This window comes from Lissotriton helveticus, chromosome 6 (genome assembly GCF_964261635.1).
Source record: "Lissotriton helveticus chromosome 6, aLisHel1.1, whole genome shotgun sequence".
NCBI lineage: Eukaryota > Metazoa > Chordata > Amphibia > Caudata > Salamandridae > Lissotriton > Lissotriton helveticus.
Window position 1 is genome coordinate 1,394,847,601 of NC_136067.1, and position 16,830 is coordinate 1,394,864,430.

The 16,830-nt window shown below is 41.8% G+C and overlaps 1 protein-coding gene across 1 annotated transcript in view; it reads right to left on the reverse strand.

The window, feature by feature from the left end:
- CNKSR3 (CNKSR family member 3) overlaps nucleotides 1–16,830 on the reverse strand; it is a 197,056-nt gene that overhangs the window by 86,780 nt on the left and 93,446 nt on the right. Inside the window, exon 2 of the mRNA XM_078649173.1 lies at nucleotides 16,474–16,637. Coding sequence (XP_078505299.1) covers nucleotides 16,474–16,637 — 164 coding nt within the window. The remainder of the gene's footprint in view (nucleotides 1–16,473; nucleotides 16,638–16,830) is intronic.

The window sequence follows — 16,830 nt, forward strand, 5'->3', positions numbered from 1 at the left end:
AGGTGGCCCATCTAGCAGTGCCAGATTGCCCAAAACGCCAGTCCAGTATTGCAGTTTGAAAGTGGAGAAACAATGAAAAGTGAAACAAGAACAAAAGAAGCGCGAGCAAAAAGGAGACGGAGAGGGGGGAGCGAGTGAGTGGCCTGGACGTGTGGGCGAGGAGAGAAGCGTGCGCGCTTGGAAGAGCAGTCTGCTCTTTTTCGAAGCACATACTCGTGGCGCGCTCCTGCTCGCTCCCGCAAGGTGGATGCGCCACAAGCACTAGTACGTGCTTCAAAAAAGAGCTGAACGACGGCTTAAGGTCTCCTATGTAGTACATGCGCGATGCGTAGGCGAGACCTAAAAACTTACAGCCACATCTACATCACCTTAGGTCTTCCTCCCCCCCGTTATTCCTACATACCTCACGTGCCAAAAAGGCAGTTTTAGTCAGCAGTGCATATGCTATAAACACTGTTCAATCAAATGAACACATAAGTCTAACGCATAATCAGTTCTTTCAGATTGTACCAAGGTCTTCAGAAGAATGTGGGCAACAATTTGATCCAACCTAAACCTAAGACAACTTTAGGCAACGCTGGATGAGGTTGACAGTTTAATGATATATAGTAAAGGATTTATCCACTTACAAGGTTTGTGGTACATGGACTGTAAGTTGAAGATATAGTGACCTATTCTACAACATACCGCTCCATGAGTAAGTAACCAGAGCCACACTTCTCACTTAAAGAGGTGGAAAAAAAAAATCACCAACTGTGTCCCATATCTTGAAGGACGTCCCAGGAAATTTGTGGTATTAATGAGATCCTGGACGAATACTTGGCCAACTGTAGGAAACACTATCAGACTGCTTACCCCCATTTTTAGGTTTTTTTTGCCCCATAAATTGTGACCTCTGATGGGGCCTTTGACATTAAGTTTTGTGACAAATCTTTTTTGTTGTAATTGTAGCCCTTTAGGACACCCAGACTGGCATGACATGAAGTGTGGACGCCGTGCGGATATAAGGAAGTATAACATTTTAACAGCTTTCTCAAAATAAGCAGTAAAGAGGGGTACAGAGTCCCCTGTCAAGTATGAAGCTAAAAAACAACAGTCTCTATACTAAGAAGTCTGAAGTCACGTGTCAGGCAGCTGTGCACAAACAGTGTTGCACTCCCCCAAAAAACAGGACTGAAGAGCGTGGGGGACAAAAAACTAAAGCAGTTCAATTAGCCTGAATCAAACAAGTGTACACTCTTATCAGTCATGTTAGTTTTATCATTATTAACATCCTTAGCGTAGTACTGGACTGCATTATACATTGTTACAGCATATATATATATATATATTTTTTTAAATAGATAGAGATGATCCTGGTTTCATTTCTCCTTCCTTCATGCCTTCGCTCAGCTCAGGAATTTCAAAAGGAGTATATTAATGACCAAGATGTAGGAGGGAAACATATATGGACCTCACAATATAACTCACTTTTGCGAGTGTAGCGCATTGATTTGTACATACGTTGAAGAAACAAGTGACTGGTTACAAGCAGGTTACAAGTAAGCACTGCAGTAAGACTCCCTCAGGCTTCAAACCTTTCGAAGGTCTGTAAACTGGGTAACACTGAATTGTGTAACAGTATACATGAACACATTGCTTCAGGAGAGGTTTGGAAGGGGATGGCAGGGGGTTCTGATGTCTTGGTTCTGGAGAGACAGAGAAGCTGAGGGACGCAGAAATGTATTTGAAGTCAGATAATGATATCACTTATGACAACATCATAGCCACACATCATAAAGTTACTGTGTGGGTGCATAGGACAGCGACAGAAAAAGCCCGGAAGCAAGTGTGGCAGTGCATGTTTAAAGTTATTGGTGCATCATTCCAAACAAGTACACTTTGATGAGCAAAAAGAATTCCATGTTGAACAAGGTAAAGGCCGAGCGCATGTGATGCCATTTCCAGGGGCATATTTCAAATATATATAGATGCATTTAGAAATAGCTATAGACTGAGAAACAGAGAATGGGATATAGAAAGAGATAGAGACAGATGAAATGAGACAGATCGACAGATGAAAAAAGATGGATAGATACACACACAGGCCGATCCAGATATAGACCACCAAGGCCAGAAACAAGTCTATAGTTTTTTTTGTTTTTACTCCTTGCAGAGACCTGCATTTATACAGTCACTTTTATACACGTTTATGGTCAATTTGAGGTCTTCTATTCATAGAATTCCACCTTGTGGATATGTGGACCAGAGACTAAACTTTCACATCACCACATCTACCACTCACAGTCCAGTTGGAATTTGCAACAAATGGGAGATAGTAAGTGCATTTCACCTAGGATGCATTTTGTTGAAAAGATTATTCTTAATTTGCAGTACTCCAAACCAAATTGTCTCTACCTGATCATCAGCGGCATGATAGTTTAATTGAAAGTATGTTGGTCACTATTGACTCCTTAGTGTGAGTGTTTTTGCCCTCTTGTAAAAACACTAACGTGGGAGATATTATAATTTGGCTACTCATTTCCAAAACATCAACAATGGTTGCACCAGACTTCTTTACTGCGTATATGAGGCATCAATGTTATAATGACTTGTGCGGTTAGGCCCCAGATATGATGAGGAAAGGAACTACATATCACTTATAGTGACTAAATCAGTACAGCATTTAAACCGCAGCCTTTCTAGGACTCTATAAATTGGTTTAGAAACAAGTTACTTACCTTTAGCAGTAGTTCTGAAGCATTAACTTATTCTGAATGCCCATGATGGGCCGAACTTTGGCATCTAGTGGTTGGGATAAGAAAAAGCTACTTCATGAACAGAGATCCTATTCTGGGTGTCGTTCACCGGAGAGGGATTCCTGCTGATGCCGACAAAATGTCCATGATGCCACCCTACCATTTTTAAACTTCTTTTTTTTTTTTACCATAAGGTCGGATGAATGCACATGTTCGGAGTTTGGAGGTTTGCCAGTTTGTAGAAGAGTTGGTGCATTCCTAGGTCACACCATGACACTATGTACATGCAGGTCGCCATAATGCCCAAATAAGACCATTTAAATGTGGGATGCTCCCACTGACAGGTTTTGCATGGATGCCCAACAGTAGCACCTTGAAATGATAGGCTTCCTGTGTTTTGGGTGGATTGTTATAGGGAAGAAACACTGGACACCCTAAACACACTAGAACATCAGCAACCTGAACTCAATATCATTTCATATTGAATACGGGCCATTATTGGGTTCAATGTGGAATCCATAGCTGCCTGAATGTGTGTTGGTAGGACAGTAGGCACAATGTAATTTTCTGGAAAGGAATGCCACAAGCAGACAAACCTGAAGAGGAGACTAAGGAGTAAGAATTTCTGGAGTGAAAATCACAAAATGTGGATCTCTAAAGATGGGGACAAAGACAATATCGATTTTATAACTTCATAATATAAGTTAAATATGTGCAACTGCTCTTTTTTGACGAGTGAGGAGTGTCACCTTGCAGACTCTTCACGGCACTGCTTCGAAAGCACAGAATAAGGAATTTGCAAAAGGTAAAAACTCAGTAAATCTGGTCGGATGTGGAGGTAATAAACACATTGACTAATAAAATAACTATAAATATTTAAAAGGACAACAATTACCAATCTGTAAAATGACCTGTATAAGTTGCTACATTTTATCCATCCAAAATCAGTGAATTAACTCGTGCATCAGTCTTAGCACGGACGAAGGTTTTGCATAACTTACCCAAATTGTTCAAGCTGTGAAGTACATGGGTTGGGAGGAATCTGCATTTCGAAGAACCGTGGGAAAAACGGACAAAGGGCAACAACAAAAAACGAAACGTGAAGTTTCGTTAAGAAGTAAGCTACAGAAACATAAAGAAACTTGGCCCAGGTTCCCGTATGTAATTATCGTAACTAATCACAGATTAGCAGCTCTCAATCCTCCCGCAGGCAGACACAAAGCTAGATTCACGAGCTAGATTAAAATACACAAATTAGCTGAACCTGCTAAGGATACGTTTCAGAATGCACGCGCATTAGAAAGCTGCAGTTCCTCTTCATACAAAAAAAGATTGCTCGGAAATTAAGTTTTAAAATGGAGTGAAGTTTCTGGCCTGGGTTACTAGCGAGTCTGTTCTCATCTGTCAAAAATGCAAATGATACTGTCCCTGTCGCATGCCTTTCCTAAACTTGCAAACCACGAAGTCCGGACCGAGATAGCTATCGGCCTCCTGAAAGGCAGAGCGCACAAAATAATCCCAGTCAACAGCACGGTGTGCAAAATGGCGGATAATGCAGGGAGCAGTTTAGGATTTTTTTTGTTGCGGTTATGGAGGAGTCTGTCAAAAAAGAGAATAGGTGGGAACGGGGCAACTGAATGCACCACGACAAAGAGCGGGGCTTTGCAAATCTCCTGCTGTTCAAACATTCCATGCCTTAATCTACTGGAACACATTCCATAAATTCTGTCGTTCAACAAAAGGGGCCACAAAAAGACAATGGGCAAGATGTGGGGCGGCGGGGAGGAAACTGCAGAGGGACCAAAGGGAGGGAGGCTAGCAATGAAGGATAGCTCCACGGTACCCAATTGGACAACAAAGGGGAGGCCCTGAACGTGCCACAGTATGATAATACGCTATAGCATGCATGGACTGGCACGTTGGTTAAGTAATGACCAGGGCTCACAAACTCTTATCTCAATCATCTAACAAAGACCGAAGAATTTAAATAATAACGTGTATTAGAATGTCTGGGATTACACTGGAAATGTGAGGTATGAATTGCTTTAAGAAAGAGGGGTAAACCGGCAATGTATATATGTACACAACTTCACGAGTACCTCAGGAGGCCTCCAATGTGTGCCAGCCTTCAAGAAGCCACTCCAGCTTCAAGGACCTACTGCCTTTTAGATCCATGGATGCAGTGTTAGCAAGAGAGAGCTACCCGTTTACTAAGTGTGGAAGGCACAGAGCGGTAGCCCCAGGGCCCTCTTAACAGCATTATAGGCCCCCGGGGCAAAGCAGTGCACTGGGCCCTGCCTATACAACCACTCGCAGAAATAAAAATGTTAAACGGAAAATTACAGTTAACTTCTTGTCTGCATGGGGCCATCGGGCAACTGCCCATCCTGTCCATGTGGTGAGACGGCACTGATGGTAGCTCTCACACCAATATTAAAAGGCAAAGCCTGAACCTGCAGGGGATAAGATTTAAAATATTTCCCTGAAAATCCACCAAAAATAGAGGAGAAATGTGACGCACTTCTGCAATCGTGTGAAAGATCAGAGCAGCAGGGGGGACACCCTGCACCAGACTAAACAGCGACATGCTATGTTTGCACATCAATGTCCACCCAAAGCCCTGGGCAACAGTTGGGAAGTGGGTGAGTAGAGTACACCAGATACCCATGGCTCACAAGGCCCCAACCCAGGTTAAAATTCCAGTTGATCCTTAATACTGTTTCTACTGGATCCAGTTGCAGAACATAGGTTTTTCGGCACTGGATGATGTAGGACAAGCAGAACAAATTAAGGAAATTCTCTGATTTAATAAAATACCTACGCAACCCAATAAACATTACTAAACATCAATTCAAAAAATGCATTATGAGCTCATTTCAAGAATATAAATGGAATTTTACCTCAAGTCTCTCTAGAGCACTTCACTTTATGGTGATGTCTGAAGCATTGAAGGTGAGCTGCATTGCAGAATCCAGGACTTTATGCACATACACAACCTAGCACTGTGCAGCTGAAAAGCTAATCAAGGGCAAGGTATTTTTAAAATGAAACCAAAGTCGCCGGTCCTGTAAAACCACAATCTGCAGGCTTAGCAGATAGCAAAAGACAACATGATCTACAGTCGCACCTGTATAGGTAACAGGACCTACAGTTGCACATGTAGAAGTAAAACAGTCAAAATAAAACTGCATGGCCTCTGATTTCTGAGGAGACTGGCAGAATCTCGAGCAGGAGCTTGTGAGAGACTTGGTCTGAGATATAGAGTTGAGAAGAGGTCAGCGTGACCATGAGCATTCTTTTTCATTCTCCAAAGCTGTAGGTTTTCAACTTGCAGCCTCCTTTTCGAACTAACTACCACATCCACAGACTGTTCAGTTCCCCATTCGGATGGCTTCCAACTTAGTTATCGCACAGACAACCCACACATGTTGAACACAATATGAGAAAGAAAGAAGCCCCCACATTGAAACATTGAACACTTGCTCACAATTCCAGCAGCACTCAACATACATTATCATACAACAAAATAAACTGTTACATAACCAACAAAATTCCAACACAACCCAAATGTGCCAATAAGCCTCTCATATATATATATATATATATATATATAAATAATAAATATTATACACACACCCATCATCCCGTAAGACGCCTACGCAATTCCGTACAGCCCACTGGTCTCAACAATGTAACACAAAGACAATTAACCATAAACTTATTCCAACTTTTTTAAACTTCAGAAGTTGGAAGTCTCTGCTGCCTTACCAATTCCAGCTGATGCATGTGGAAACGTAAGGGCTATGGAAGGCTCAAATTGATGGGTGTCTTTTACTCTTAAAAGACGTGGTTGGAGAGGTAGAGTTGAGAAGTGAAGGAAAAAGTACCCACGTGTATCGTATCTCATTCGCTAACGCTGCATGTGATCTCTTTCACAGCCTCCCTTTCTGATATAACTATCACATCCACTGACTGTTTGGTCCCTTGTTTGGATGGTTTCCTGTGTTTTTTGCCAAAACTATTTTGGTCATGGACAAGACACACACTCTGAACTCAATGTGAGAAAGAAAGTAGTGCCCAAATTCAACACAGTACACCTGCTCACAATCCCAACAGCACTCTCCAACAGTGCACAGCATGTATTTTCATACAACAGAACACACCCTTACAGAAATCCTAACAAAAATTCAATATAAGCCAAATAAGCCATTAGTGCAACACATTCACTAATATATCTATTTTTTAGGGCATTATCATCCATGAAGCTGCCAAAGCAACCGTACAGCCGACCAGTCTTAATTACCTAACACCAAGAATATCAACTGAAAACGTATGCAGGTCAAGGTGCTGCACATATATTTTTTTTGTTATATGCTCCGATTTAGAGCCGGCTCCACCAGAAACGGTTTAAGAGGGCTATACAATCACAACAGAGTTGACGGCGAGTTCCGCAGGATAATAGCAAGCCCATTCACACTGCTCCACAAGCCGAATCAGGATCCGGTCTGCAACGGAAGCCTCAAAGCAACTGAGAAAGTAATTCCTAGATTATCAAAATCCCTGCCATGTCACACCAGTGGCACACAGTGTAATCCACAAATGTGAACATCACAGAGCAATGCCTTCTTTAGTGCTCGTGTGTTCTTCTCTGTTTTGTGGTGTCAAAATGTCAGAATATGAGAGTACAGTAGTGAAGGATTTTGGAGGGAGGGGTGGGGGGGGCTACCCTAGCAGTGAATAGAGGTTTACCATTCCTGCAATGCCATCATGTAAAAACAAAGCAACAAGTTGGATTAAAAAGCTGGTAATTCCTGTAAATAGCTTTGTTGGTTGTCCAATTTGTGGCAGCAATCCTGTGTAGAGCCGGTCACAGATGAGAACAGCAGCACAGCTAACTCAACCAAATCGTTCCCAGGCTCACAAGATGGGAAAGTATTGGTTCACTGTAGTTCAGTCACAAACTGTGTAAAGTGCCTCAGTACAAATGGAGAGTAAATCACACGTTATTACTGGTTAAACTATCGATGGTGGCTCTCCCTTGATCAACACTGCTGGGTTCGTTCGAAACACAAGCACGGAGGCACTTCTATTCCTCAAATAATTTAACTGAAACCTATTGTATTTCTCAAATGTATTTAAACCTGAAACCTCATTTTCAAATTATAACGGATGAATAGATAGATAGATAGATAGATAGATAGATAGATAGATAGATAGATAGATAGATAGATAGATAGATAGATACTTTTCCAGCGCGGCTCTCCCATCAGTCAACATGTCAAACTTGAATTTCAAGATATTTAACAAAGCTGAGTTTCAGCTGCTCCAGAAATACGGGAGCTAGGTAAAGCAGGCATCTACAGTCAAAAACCCGGAATACCAAACAGGATCAAGTCAGGAACAGATTAACAACTGTAATGTGACTGGGGATTAGGATACTGGAGAGAGTAATGTCAGATGTCTATACATGAAAAAAAAACTTTCCCTCATACCTTTGAGCTGTGAGGCTTATTTATATGTACAAACAGAAAATGCCTCACCTGTGTGCCACGTTTCTCGGTGCTTAAATCCACCGTAACACAGGGCGTGACTCCAAGAACTATACTGCAGTCACTTGGTGAGCACCGTCTTATCCTCGGATTAAGTTGAGATAGGGAGACAACATGGTTATCCTTCCTTCTTTAATACATTTGTTATCATCTACTATTCCCACAGCAGGAACTCGCCACAAATTTTAATGAGTATTTATGTTTCTTTTACAAATCTTGTATGTCTCACTTTGTAGAATTTGTAACCATTTCACTCTATTATTCCTTAAGCCGTTCTGATCACCAAAACGGATGTAGGTTTTTCTTTGGGGTGGGGGGCGGTGTTATCCATGGTCCATCATCTATCATTCGGATTTACTCTCCCCATACTATGTTCTACATCTGGACTAAATAACCTGCGCATTTCTTAGGGCAAGTGATAGTATTTTGCCTGCTCTCTTCAGCACAGGCTTTTAAAAAGAATTGCACTTCTGTACCCGAGCCGGTGGACCAATACTTTAGTTCTGTTTCCATTCTTCGTCCTATTTCTATTCGTCCTTGTGTGTGTGTGTGTGAACTGTGCCTTCAGGTTACAGTAATTCAAAGCCAATAGTACCTTTTCCTTCCACCAGTAAATGCATTAACACTACAAGAGTTAGTAGTCCTGTTCTAGGTGTGCCGGTCTGCAAATTAGCACTCCTTCTGCTCTACAAATTACGTTTTTTAAGTCTATCCTCCACTTTTGCGCCACAACATGTTTTCATTTTTTTCTTCAACTTTTGTGGCATATATTTAAAAAGAAAATTTTAAATTTGGGCCTCAGCTTGGCAAAGTCAGGCCAGCAGGCTTTGCCAATTCTTGTCAAGCTGGCTAATATAAAATGTGATCTGCTGCACTTACTAATAGCAAAATCTGTGGTAGGAAGTTTTGCATGAAGAATTATTTTTATTGTACTGCATAGTCAATGGACGCTTCAGGAAAGTTTACACAGTAAAACAATCTAGTCTATGGCACAATGAATCTTTCCATAAAAGAGATTGACCCTGGTTACACAGTTGTAGAACTGTTCCGACATCAGGTATCAGAAGTACCGATTGGATAAAGAAACCTCAACTGATGAAACCCTCAAATTAATTATGGCCCTGAAAAACTTCAAACAATTAAGACGCCAAAAATGACAGATGCTAGACCTAATAAAGGATTCATTTACACCGACGCCCAAGAAAGCAGAAAACACAAAACAATTTCAGACTTTAAGGTCGTTCATTTATCTTCGAGCAGTTTCGGTTCTAGACAAACGGTGGTGTTCGCAAGGGATATTAACAAAAAAACACTGTCATCCTGTGCTGAAATGAGATCTCCTCTCCTCCCTTAAATATGGAACCAAAACCCCGGAAGAAAAGAACATCAACAAAAAGCTTCGAAAGCTCTTGTCATAGCATTCACATGAAGGGAAGCAGGTCTGCATGTCAACCTTTCCAACCCTACCCTGGGAACCTCCTGGGTGATGCATCGACCTCGGGCAAAATGTACAAAGGCATTTCCAGAACAGGCCCAATGTCATAACTTTTGTCTGCCGAGGAAACCAAAAGGAAATTGTAGGCGATAGAGCACAGCATTACGTTTTGGCACCCGGCCAGCTTTGTTCATACGATTCCTGACTTTTTTTCCCTTCGAAGTTAAAAAGAAAGATAGCTTCCAGATGCATTTTTTAAGTAATCCAGCTGCTTAATTTACCAGAGTCCTTGGTTAGACTCACGTTTTTTATTAAACATTTCTGCAACGCCTGTGATTGTTTCTCAACTCCAAAAATAGCATCACTTGGCACCCCAATTCACCCACATTGCTTTTAAAAAAAATGTCTATGAAATAAAGATCATCAAAGTGTATCATACTACATGGATTTCGTTTCACCAAAATGCAACTGGATGGCTTGTATACTAATAACCGGTCTGTAACTAGTGCTCTATCCTGCCTCTTCTAAGCGCTGTTAATTGCACAGTACCCATTGCTCTTAAATTCAATTGTATTCAATTTACTGATTTTGGGAGCACTGAAGTTGGGGATGGCCTTGCTGTGATCTGAACTTGTGATCTGCAGCAAACATTTAACTCACTAAGCCATCTTGCTGGCTTCACTGAGCCATATCAAGATAGTCTGTCCTTTAAGTGAGCCACAGCCTTCCAAGGTTGGGCACTGGAAAGCAAAACCTGCCTGCCTGTTGCAGGACAGAGCTGCAACACAATGTTACAAGAAGTCCTTTTGTGGCACAGGAACAAACAGACATGGTGGGTACTGTTTTTAGGTCTGGCATTAACCAAAAACTTTTGACTTTTCGAAAATGATATGTATACTATACTTTCTTGTAGGGGTTTCAGCCAGTCCTCCTCACCCATTGGGCTGATCTTCTGTCATTTGCACTTTAGGTCTGCCTACTACAGAATACAGCATGGGGCAGTCCAATTCAGCTAACTTCACTTTGTGTGTCGATGTGCTCCTTGTGGAAGGACTGCATTCAATCACTTAAAGTAATTCCCTTAAATGCCAGGCACTACTATGACAATGTGTGCTCTTTAAAACAAAAAAACACAACAAAGATTTCCCCCTTTTTTTTTTTTTTTTAGAAAAACAAGCATGGCAAATCAAAACGTCTGGCAGCCAATGCCAAACAAATTGCCTTTGCCAATGCTGGTTTACCATTGGTATTACAGGGCCTAATGCACTAATTAATTCCAACCTAATAACCAAGATATACACTTTGTACACTGGACGGTCAAAGGACTTCAATAACAAGTAGTCAAAGTGTGGCTTGCTTTTAAATTCTGGCTCATGGCAACAGGTAATGGTCCAGTATGAAATGTTAACTAGATCTCTTGCTGTCTACGGATTGTGGTTATTCTTTGTCTATTAAGCCTCCATTGATGAATCTGTCAGGTGCAGCATTCTGTGTCCTATGCACCTGGCCGTGCCCACAACTACACATGCTCTGTGGAGGTTTCCTAGATACGCTTTTAAATCCGTCTCACCCCTGTGCACTTTACTTAAAGCACTGGACACAGGGTTGTGATAGCTTAGTAAGTGCTTGTATTAAAAAAAAAATCACTGCGCAAAATGCAGTATTATATATCTGGGTCCGATGAAGCGAGTAATATTTGGTTATTTGATAACTTAGAGCACTGCAGGTCCACACTAAAGCAACAACCACTATTGTAAAGCTGGAATCTAGAAAATACATGATGAAGTCGGAAGCCGTAGTGGAGGAGGAAGATTTGTTGCAGGAAGACAAACTCCAGGAACTGCTGTGCAGCTTACCACAGCTCTGACCGCCTTTCCGGCTTCTCACTTCCATCCATAACATGTGGAACATAACACTGCCCTGAGGTAACACACATGACCATCAGGACAAACCACTAAAGTACAGATGTAGCAGATAAAGAAACAAGCCAAATACCACAATTATTTATTTATTTTTAAGATTTATAGAGCGCAACAAATACCACAAGTGGTGTCTCGGCGCTGAACTATATAAATAACACACCATACACCTCAAGACAAGCCATGGGTTGGCCAACTGCCTATCTCCTAAGTACCATTTCTGGATGAATGGGCCCTTCCACTTCAAAGAGGGGGCCGCAAACAAAATCTTGTCTCCCTCGAGGAAGAAAATTGGTTCGTTATTTATAAACTGCTCCTTTATTCGACTGTAAAAAAGCAAAACAAAAAAAATATCACAAGGGTGAGGACACAATAACAGTGGGGCACAAAAGGCTCTACATCAGATCATGCGCCTAAAACAAAGGCGTGATCTGTGCGATTTCCGGTGCAGTTAAATCACACTGAGCCGGCTTCCATGAGGGGTCCTTCAAGTGCAGCCTATTTTGGTGCTGCATCGGGAAACAGGAAATGTGCTGCCTTGTCTGAGGCGCAGGGGCTTGTTTTCCATTTTAAGAAGACGACGACACACAATGCAGCAAGTGTTGCATAACCGGAGGAATGCGGGCCAGTCACGGCGAAAGAATGGCGGCGCATTCTTGCCCACCATTCTCACTGGTGTAACTATATACACACCTCTGGCTCGGAGGCCCGGATGAAACGCCGCCGAGAGCTGCGGCGGGCTCCTCCCGCCTTTGAAAAGATGGAAGACAGCTTTGCGATGCGACTCCCTTCACAGATAGCAGCTGTCTAGTTTTTGATTACGGTTATTCAAGCCGGGACACAGTTTGAAAATAGGAGGGCGCCCTTTGCTGCTGTCGCCTTGTGAAGAAAAGTCCCTTAAACCAGCAAATCAATGAAGTTTTGTACGCGCGGTAGCCAAGGCAACTGAAGGCAGCAGATCATTCCAAGCCGGACTGCGTCACAGGTGACCTTAAGGGCTTCTGGAGATAGGGTCACTCAGAAAGATGGCATGGGAGTGCTTTGTGAAGGGCTCCCCTCCATGGGTGTCCGCAAACAAGTCACACAAATCCTCTGTTAGAACTGAGGGACAATAACATCCCTACATGGGTTTAAAGCACCCACCCTGCAAAACATCAGTATGTGTGCGAAATTTAGACTTATGTCCAGGATTTCTATTATGAGTGCTTGTTTCACCCCGTTTGTCACCTCAAATTGAAAGAATTTTAAAATCCGTCGAAAAACCTTTTCATGCACCCCAATAAATATTGGGGAGGTGAAAATAGTAGGGAAGATAAAAGGCAAAATATTTTCTCTTATTAGCAGAAAATACCTTTCCAAATACATACATTAGTACGTTATGCTTAATTATTTAAGGCCTTTCATGCACATGTTGGGTGTTTGGGGCATTTTCACAATCAAAATGCACTCTGAACTCATGCTATTTTACAGTAACTTCATGTGTGAATGAGGGCAGGATATGGCATCAGCAATATTTGTGAATGCTGAAACAGTCTTCCCTTCGTTGTTCTCAACAATTTAATAGAAATCTCTCCGCCCCTGATCTGGGAACACCCAACCTGTGTCAGTCTTCAATGATCTCAATAAAACCTCTTGAAAAAACCTTTATTTTGTAAATCCTCGATTAGTAGCCCGATCATTTTCTGTGCTCGCCCCTTAACTCTGCAACTCTTTTCCTCCGAATATTAAAAATAACAGTGTACACAACCTTATGGACAATAATTCATACTGCTTTTTTGCTAAATAAGATTCTTCCACCTTCATAGGATTCATCACTAAACACATCTTTGAAGATATCCACCATCACAAAAACATTCCACAAAGAAACTTACACAATGAGCACAGTCAAACAATCTCTGAAACCATGCAGAGGGATAACCCCGCCCCTCCCAGCGGAGAAAGGTACGAGGCCGTACAAATGATAGAAACATACCAGAGAGATGCTGGACAGTACAATATACGTATGACTGCAGAAAAAATCCAGCCAACAGGTGTATTTTCACAGGTTTCAGTGGCACCAATGAAGTTAAATCTCTGCCGATATGGATTTTGTGAATCAAGTTCTGTCATTTATATGTCCTAGTTGGGGTCAGATTGGGGTCCGATTCATAAAACTTTTGGTTTAACTAATTGCTTCTTGCCTCATAGGAAAGCAAATCAAAGCAGAGTCTTTCAATAAAAAGAAATTAAGTGCCCCATGGGCAGCCATCTTTAGCTTTCTTTTTGGCAGTTGCAGAGAACCAAAACTCCTTCATAAAAGACCAGATGGGAAGGTTGAGCATGGCTGCTCTAATCAAGACGCCCAAGTCAGAGAGCAGCGTTATAATTAGAAGTATGTGAACTTTAAAAATATGTTTCGTGATCAAAGCAAACAAACTGGAGGACCAATACTTGAGAAAATGATTTTAACCTATGGTCAGCTTATACTTTTTTCTTTTTAAACATTTTTGTTAAAGTTCAATATCAGCCATTCTATTTGTCAATACTATCACAGATCCGTGCGTATAGGCATATCTAATTGAGTTTACAATATTTTACCCATACATTATACAGGCGATTCACACGGATATATGATTATACCACGATTTCAATTACCACGCATGGCTTTACCACGCGAATTTTACATCGCAAGTGGCTTTACCACGCTGGTATTTACAACGTAGGATTTTACTACGCCTAGAAACGTCTTACCTGCACGTCTTTCTCTACGAGCCCTTACTTCCATCCTCCATTGAAACAAGCGTCAAAACACGTATACCAAAATAAAAAAAGGACTGCTTTTTTGACGTACACGGCACATCTTTGGGGGAGGCTCTTTCCTTTTTCTTTTAAATTTATGTTCGTTTTTTTTTTTTAAGTAACCTGCTTGTTATTTTTGGGGGGGGAGACCCCCCCCAGCCCCCCCCCCTCTGCCCCCCAAGCCCACGCAGAACGACTTGAAGGAATACCACGTCTCCCCCCCAGCCCGTGGTAAAGACGTCGTGGAAGGCACCCTGCGTGGAAGGCACCCTGCGTGGTAAGTGTCACGTGGTAAACGTTAGTAGTTGTAATGCCTTCGTGGTAAATGATGTTTCCCGATTCACACCCGTAGTGAAGATCATACAATTGAGGTAAATGCAAACGATTTCCACCAATAAACTCGTGTCTTCAGATAGGGCTCTGGTTTACCCTCTGGGCACATGTTGCTAGTATCGCAGATCTTGCATAGAAGAAGGGAGCTAGATACTCAGCAGATAAGCTGACCAATATTTCAGCTGTTCTCTTTACTTCAACATAACATGATTCTCCACGGAAACACTGCTGCAGCATAACTGCTCTGATGTCCTACATATCTCGCTACTGTCCTTTAGGTGGTACCCTTTGAGGGCCTCCCCAGCAAAGTAACTAAGAATTATACTCCATGGTCGGTTCATATCAGGGTTTCTCAGTCCTCGTTTAGACTCCATATGCACAAACAGACTCTCGCATTGGTTTCATCAGTCAGTCGATGTTCATTTATTGCTTAAGTAATTAAAATCTTTACAATATGTGTGCAAAAAGCCTAAAATATATATCTGTAGCAAACTGTGCAAACAGTGCATGAGATGCCTATAGTCTTAAAACACAAGCTTAGGTAGAATAGATTTTAAATAAATATCGTTAAAGTTTAAGAATCTTAATTTGTACCGGATTCCAAATAATGACTTTATTCAGAGCACACTAGTTTATTTAAATGTGCAAAACAGTGCAGGAGTTCGTGTGGGCTGGTAGAGCAGATAGTTATCTTGTCGTGTACTAAGCGGGCGACGAGTAAAAACAATTAACAAGTTGCATCTGTCTGTTTGTGACTTCCACATGGCCAACTTGGTCCTGCCATAGCTTTCAAGCTTAGAGCTTTTTGCCTTTGCGCTAGTGTCAAAGGTAGGTCAGCAAACCCATCTGTAGCTATGGTCAACTCGCCATTGAAGCAGCAGTCCAGCGCTAGTCAAGCTCTGCTGAGTCATTAAGTAAATTAACCTGATCCCACCAAAAAACAACTGTCTGGCCACATCATTGCCTACCTTGCAGGGCAGAACAGGATGTTCAAATTGATACAGAGGAGACTCTTGTGACGCCAATCAGGATTAAGACAGGAAAGGAGGATTCAAGAGGCTGTTGTCATAAAAGGCAGATTAACTGTCCTGCTAAGGCCATACCAAGACCCAACTCTAATCCATAAGTGTTATCTTGGTATCATTGCTACAAACTATTACATTTCACACCATATAGGAAGAAATGGACCTATGTGTTTGGCAAAGCAGAGACAAGTCCTCAATTAGTACATCGGATTTGGACAAATGTACGCAGGAGGTACAGCGGAACAGGGAGACTCACTCTAATGGATTAATAAAACTGACAAAGTGCTTGACACCCCCTTTAGTACTCTATCAATAACCAACGAGCACTGAACACACAAACAGAAAACCAGAATTTATCACATAAACTACTTTATAAATCACTGATCTGGTGTACTTGTGGGTTGGCTGTACCTGCTTTTTTGTTTAATGGGCTTTGTGTGAACACAATTTAAGAAAGAAGAGGTGGAGGTTCAATCTGTCAATAGGAGACTTAATGCTAGGCCGATCTGTTTTCTTAAGTGCATTAGTCTGCAGAAACGCAGGTTCCGGGGTTTTGCAGTGCAATTTTCATCCCGGTGTATTGCGGTGCAATTTTCATTCCGGGATTTTACGGTGTAATTTTTAAAGTGCAAGGTTAATTAGCAGCAGAAGGGATGTGGGGAAGAGGTCCCAAAGCTCAAACACTTTGTAACTTACCAATGCACAGAGGAGATCCACAGCCTCAAGCACCAACTCCTGGTGGCCGATGCGAGCCACGCCAAGCTCTTCGAGATCCTGATGAGAAATCTGTAGCAGCTGTTCTCCGTTTATCTTCTTATGTTCAAAGTTAGGGACGTAGCACTGTAAAGATTCATCCAGACCTAATGAGAAAAAGCAGTAGTGTTAGTGGGAGGAAGTGAAAGAATGTAGACAACAGAAAACTTCATAAGGTCATAAAAACATAGAATACTCATGGAATGGACAACCATGGGAAAAGAGATTTCAGCTATTGGGTCAATTCTCTTAAATATTATCATGGTTTCTACACATACGACATAAAATCCTTCAGGCCTT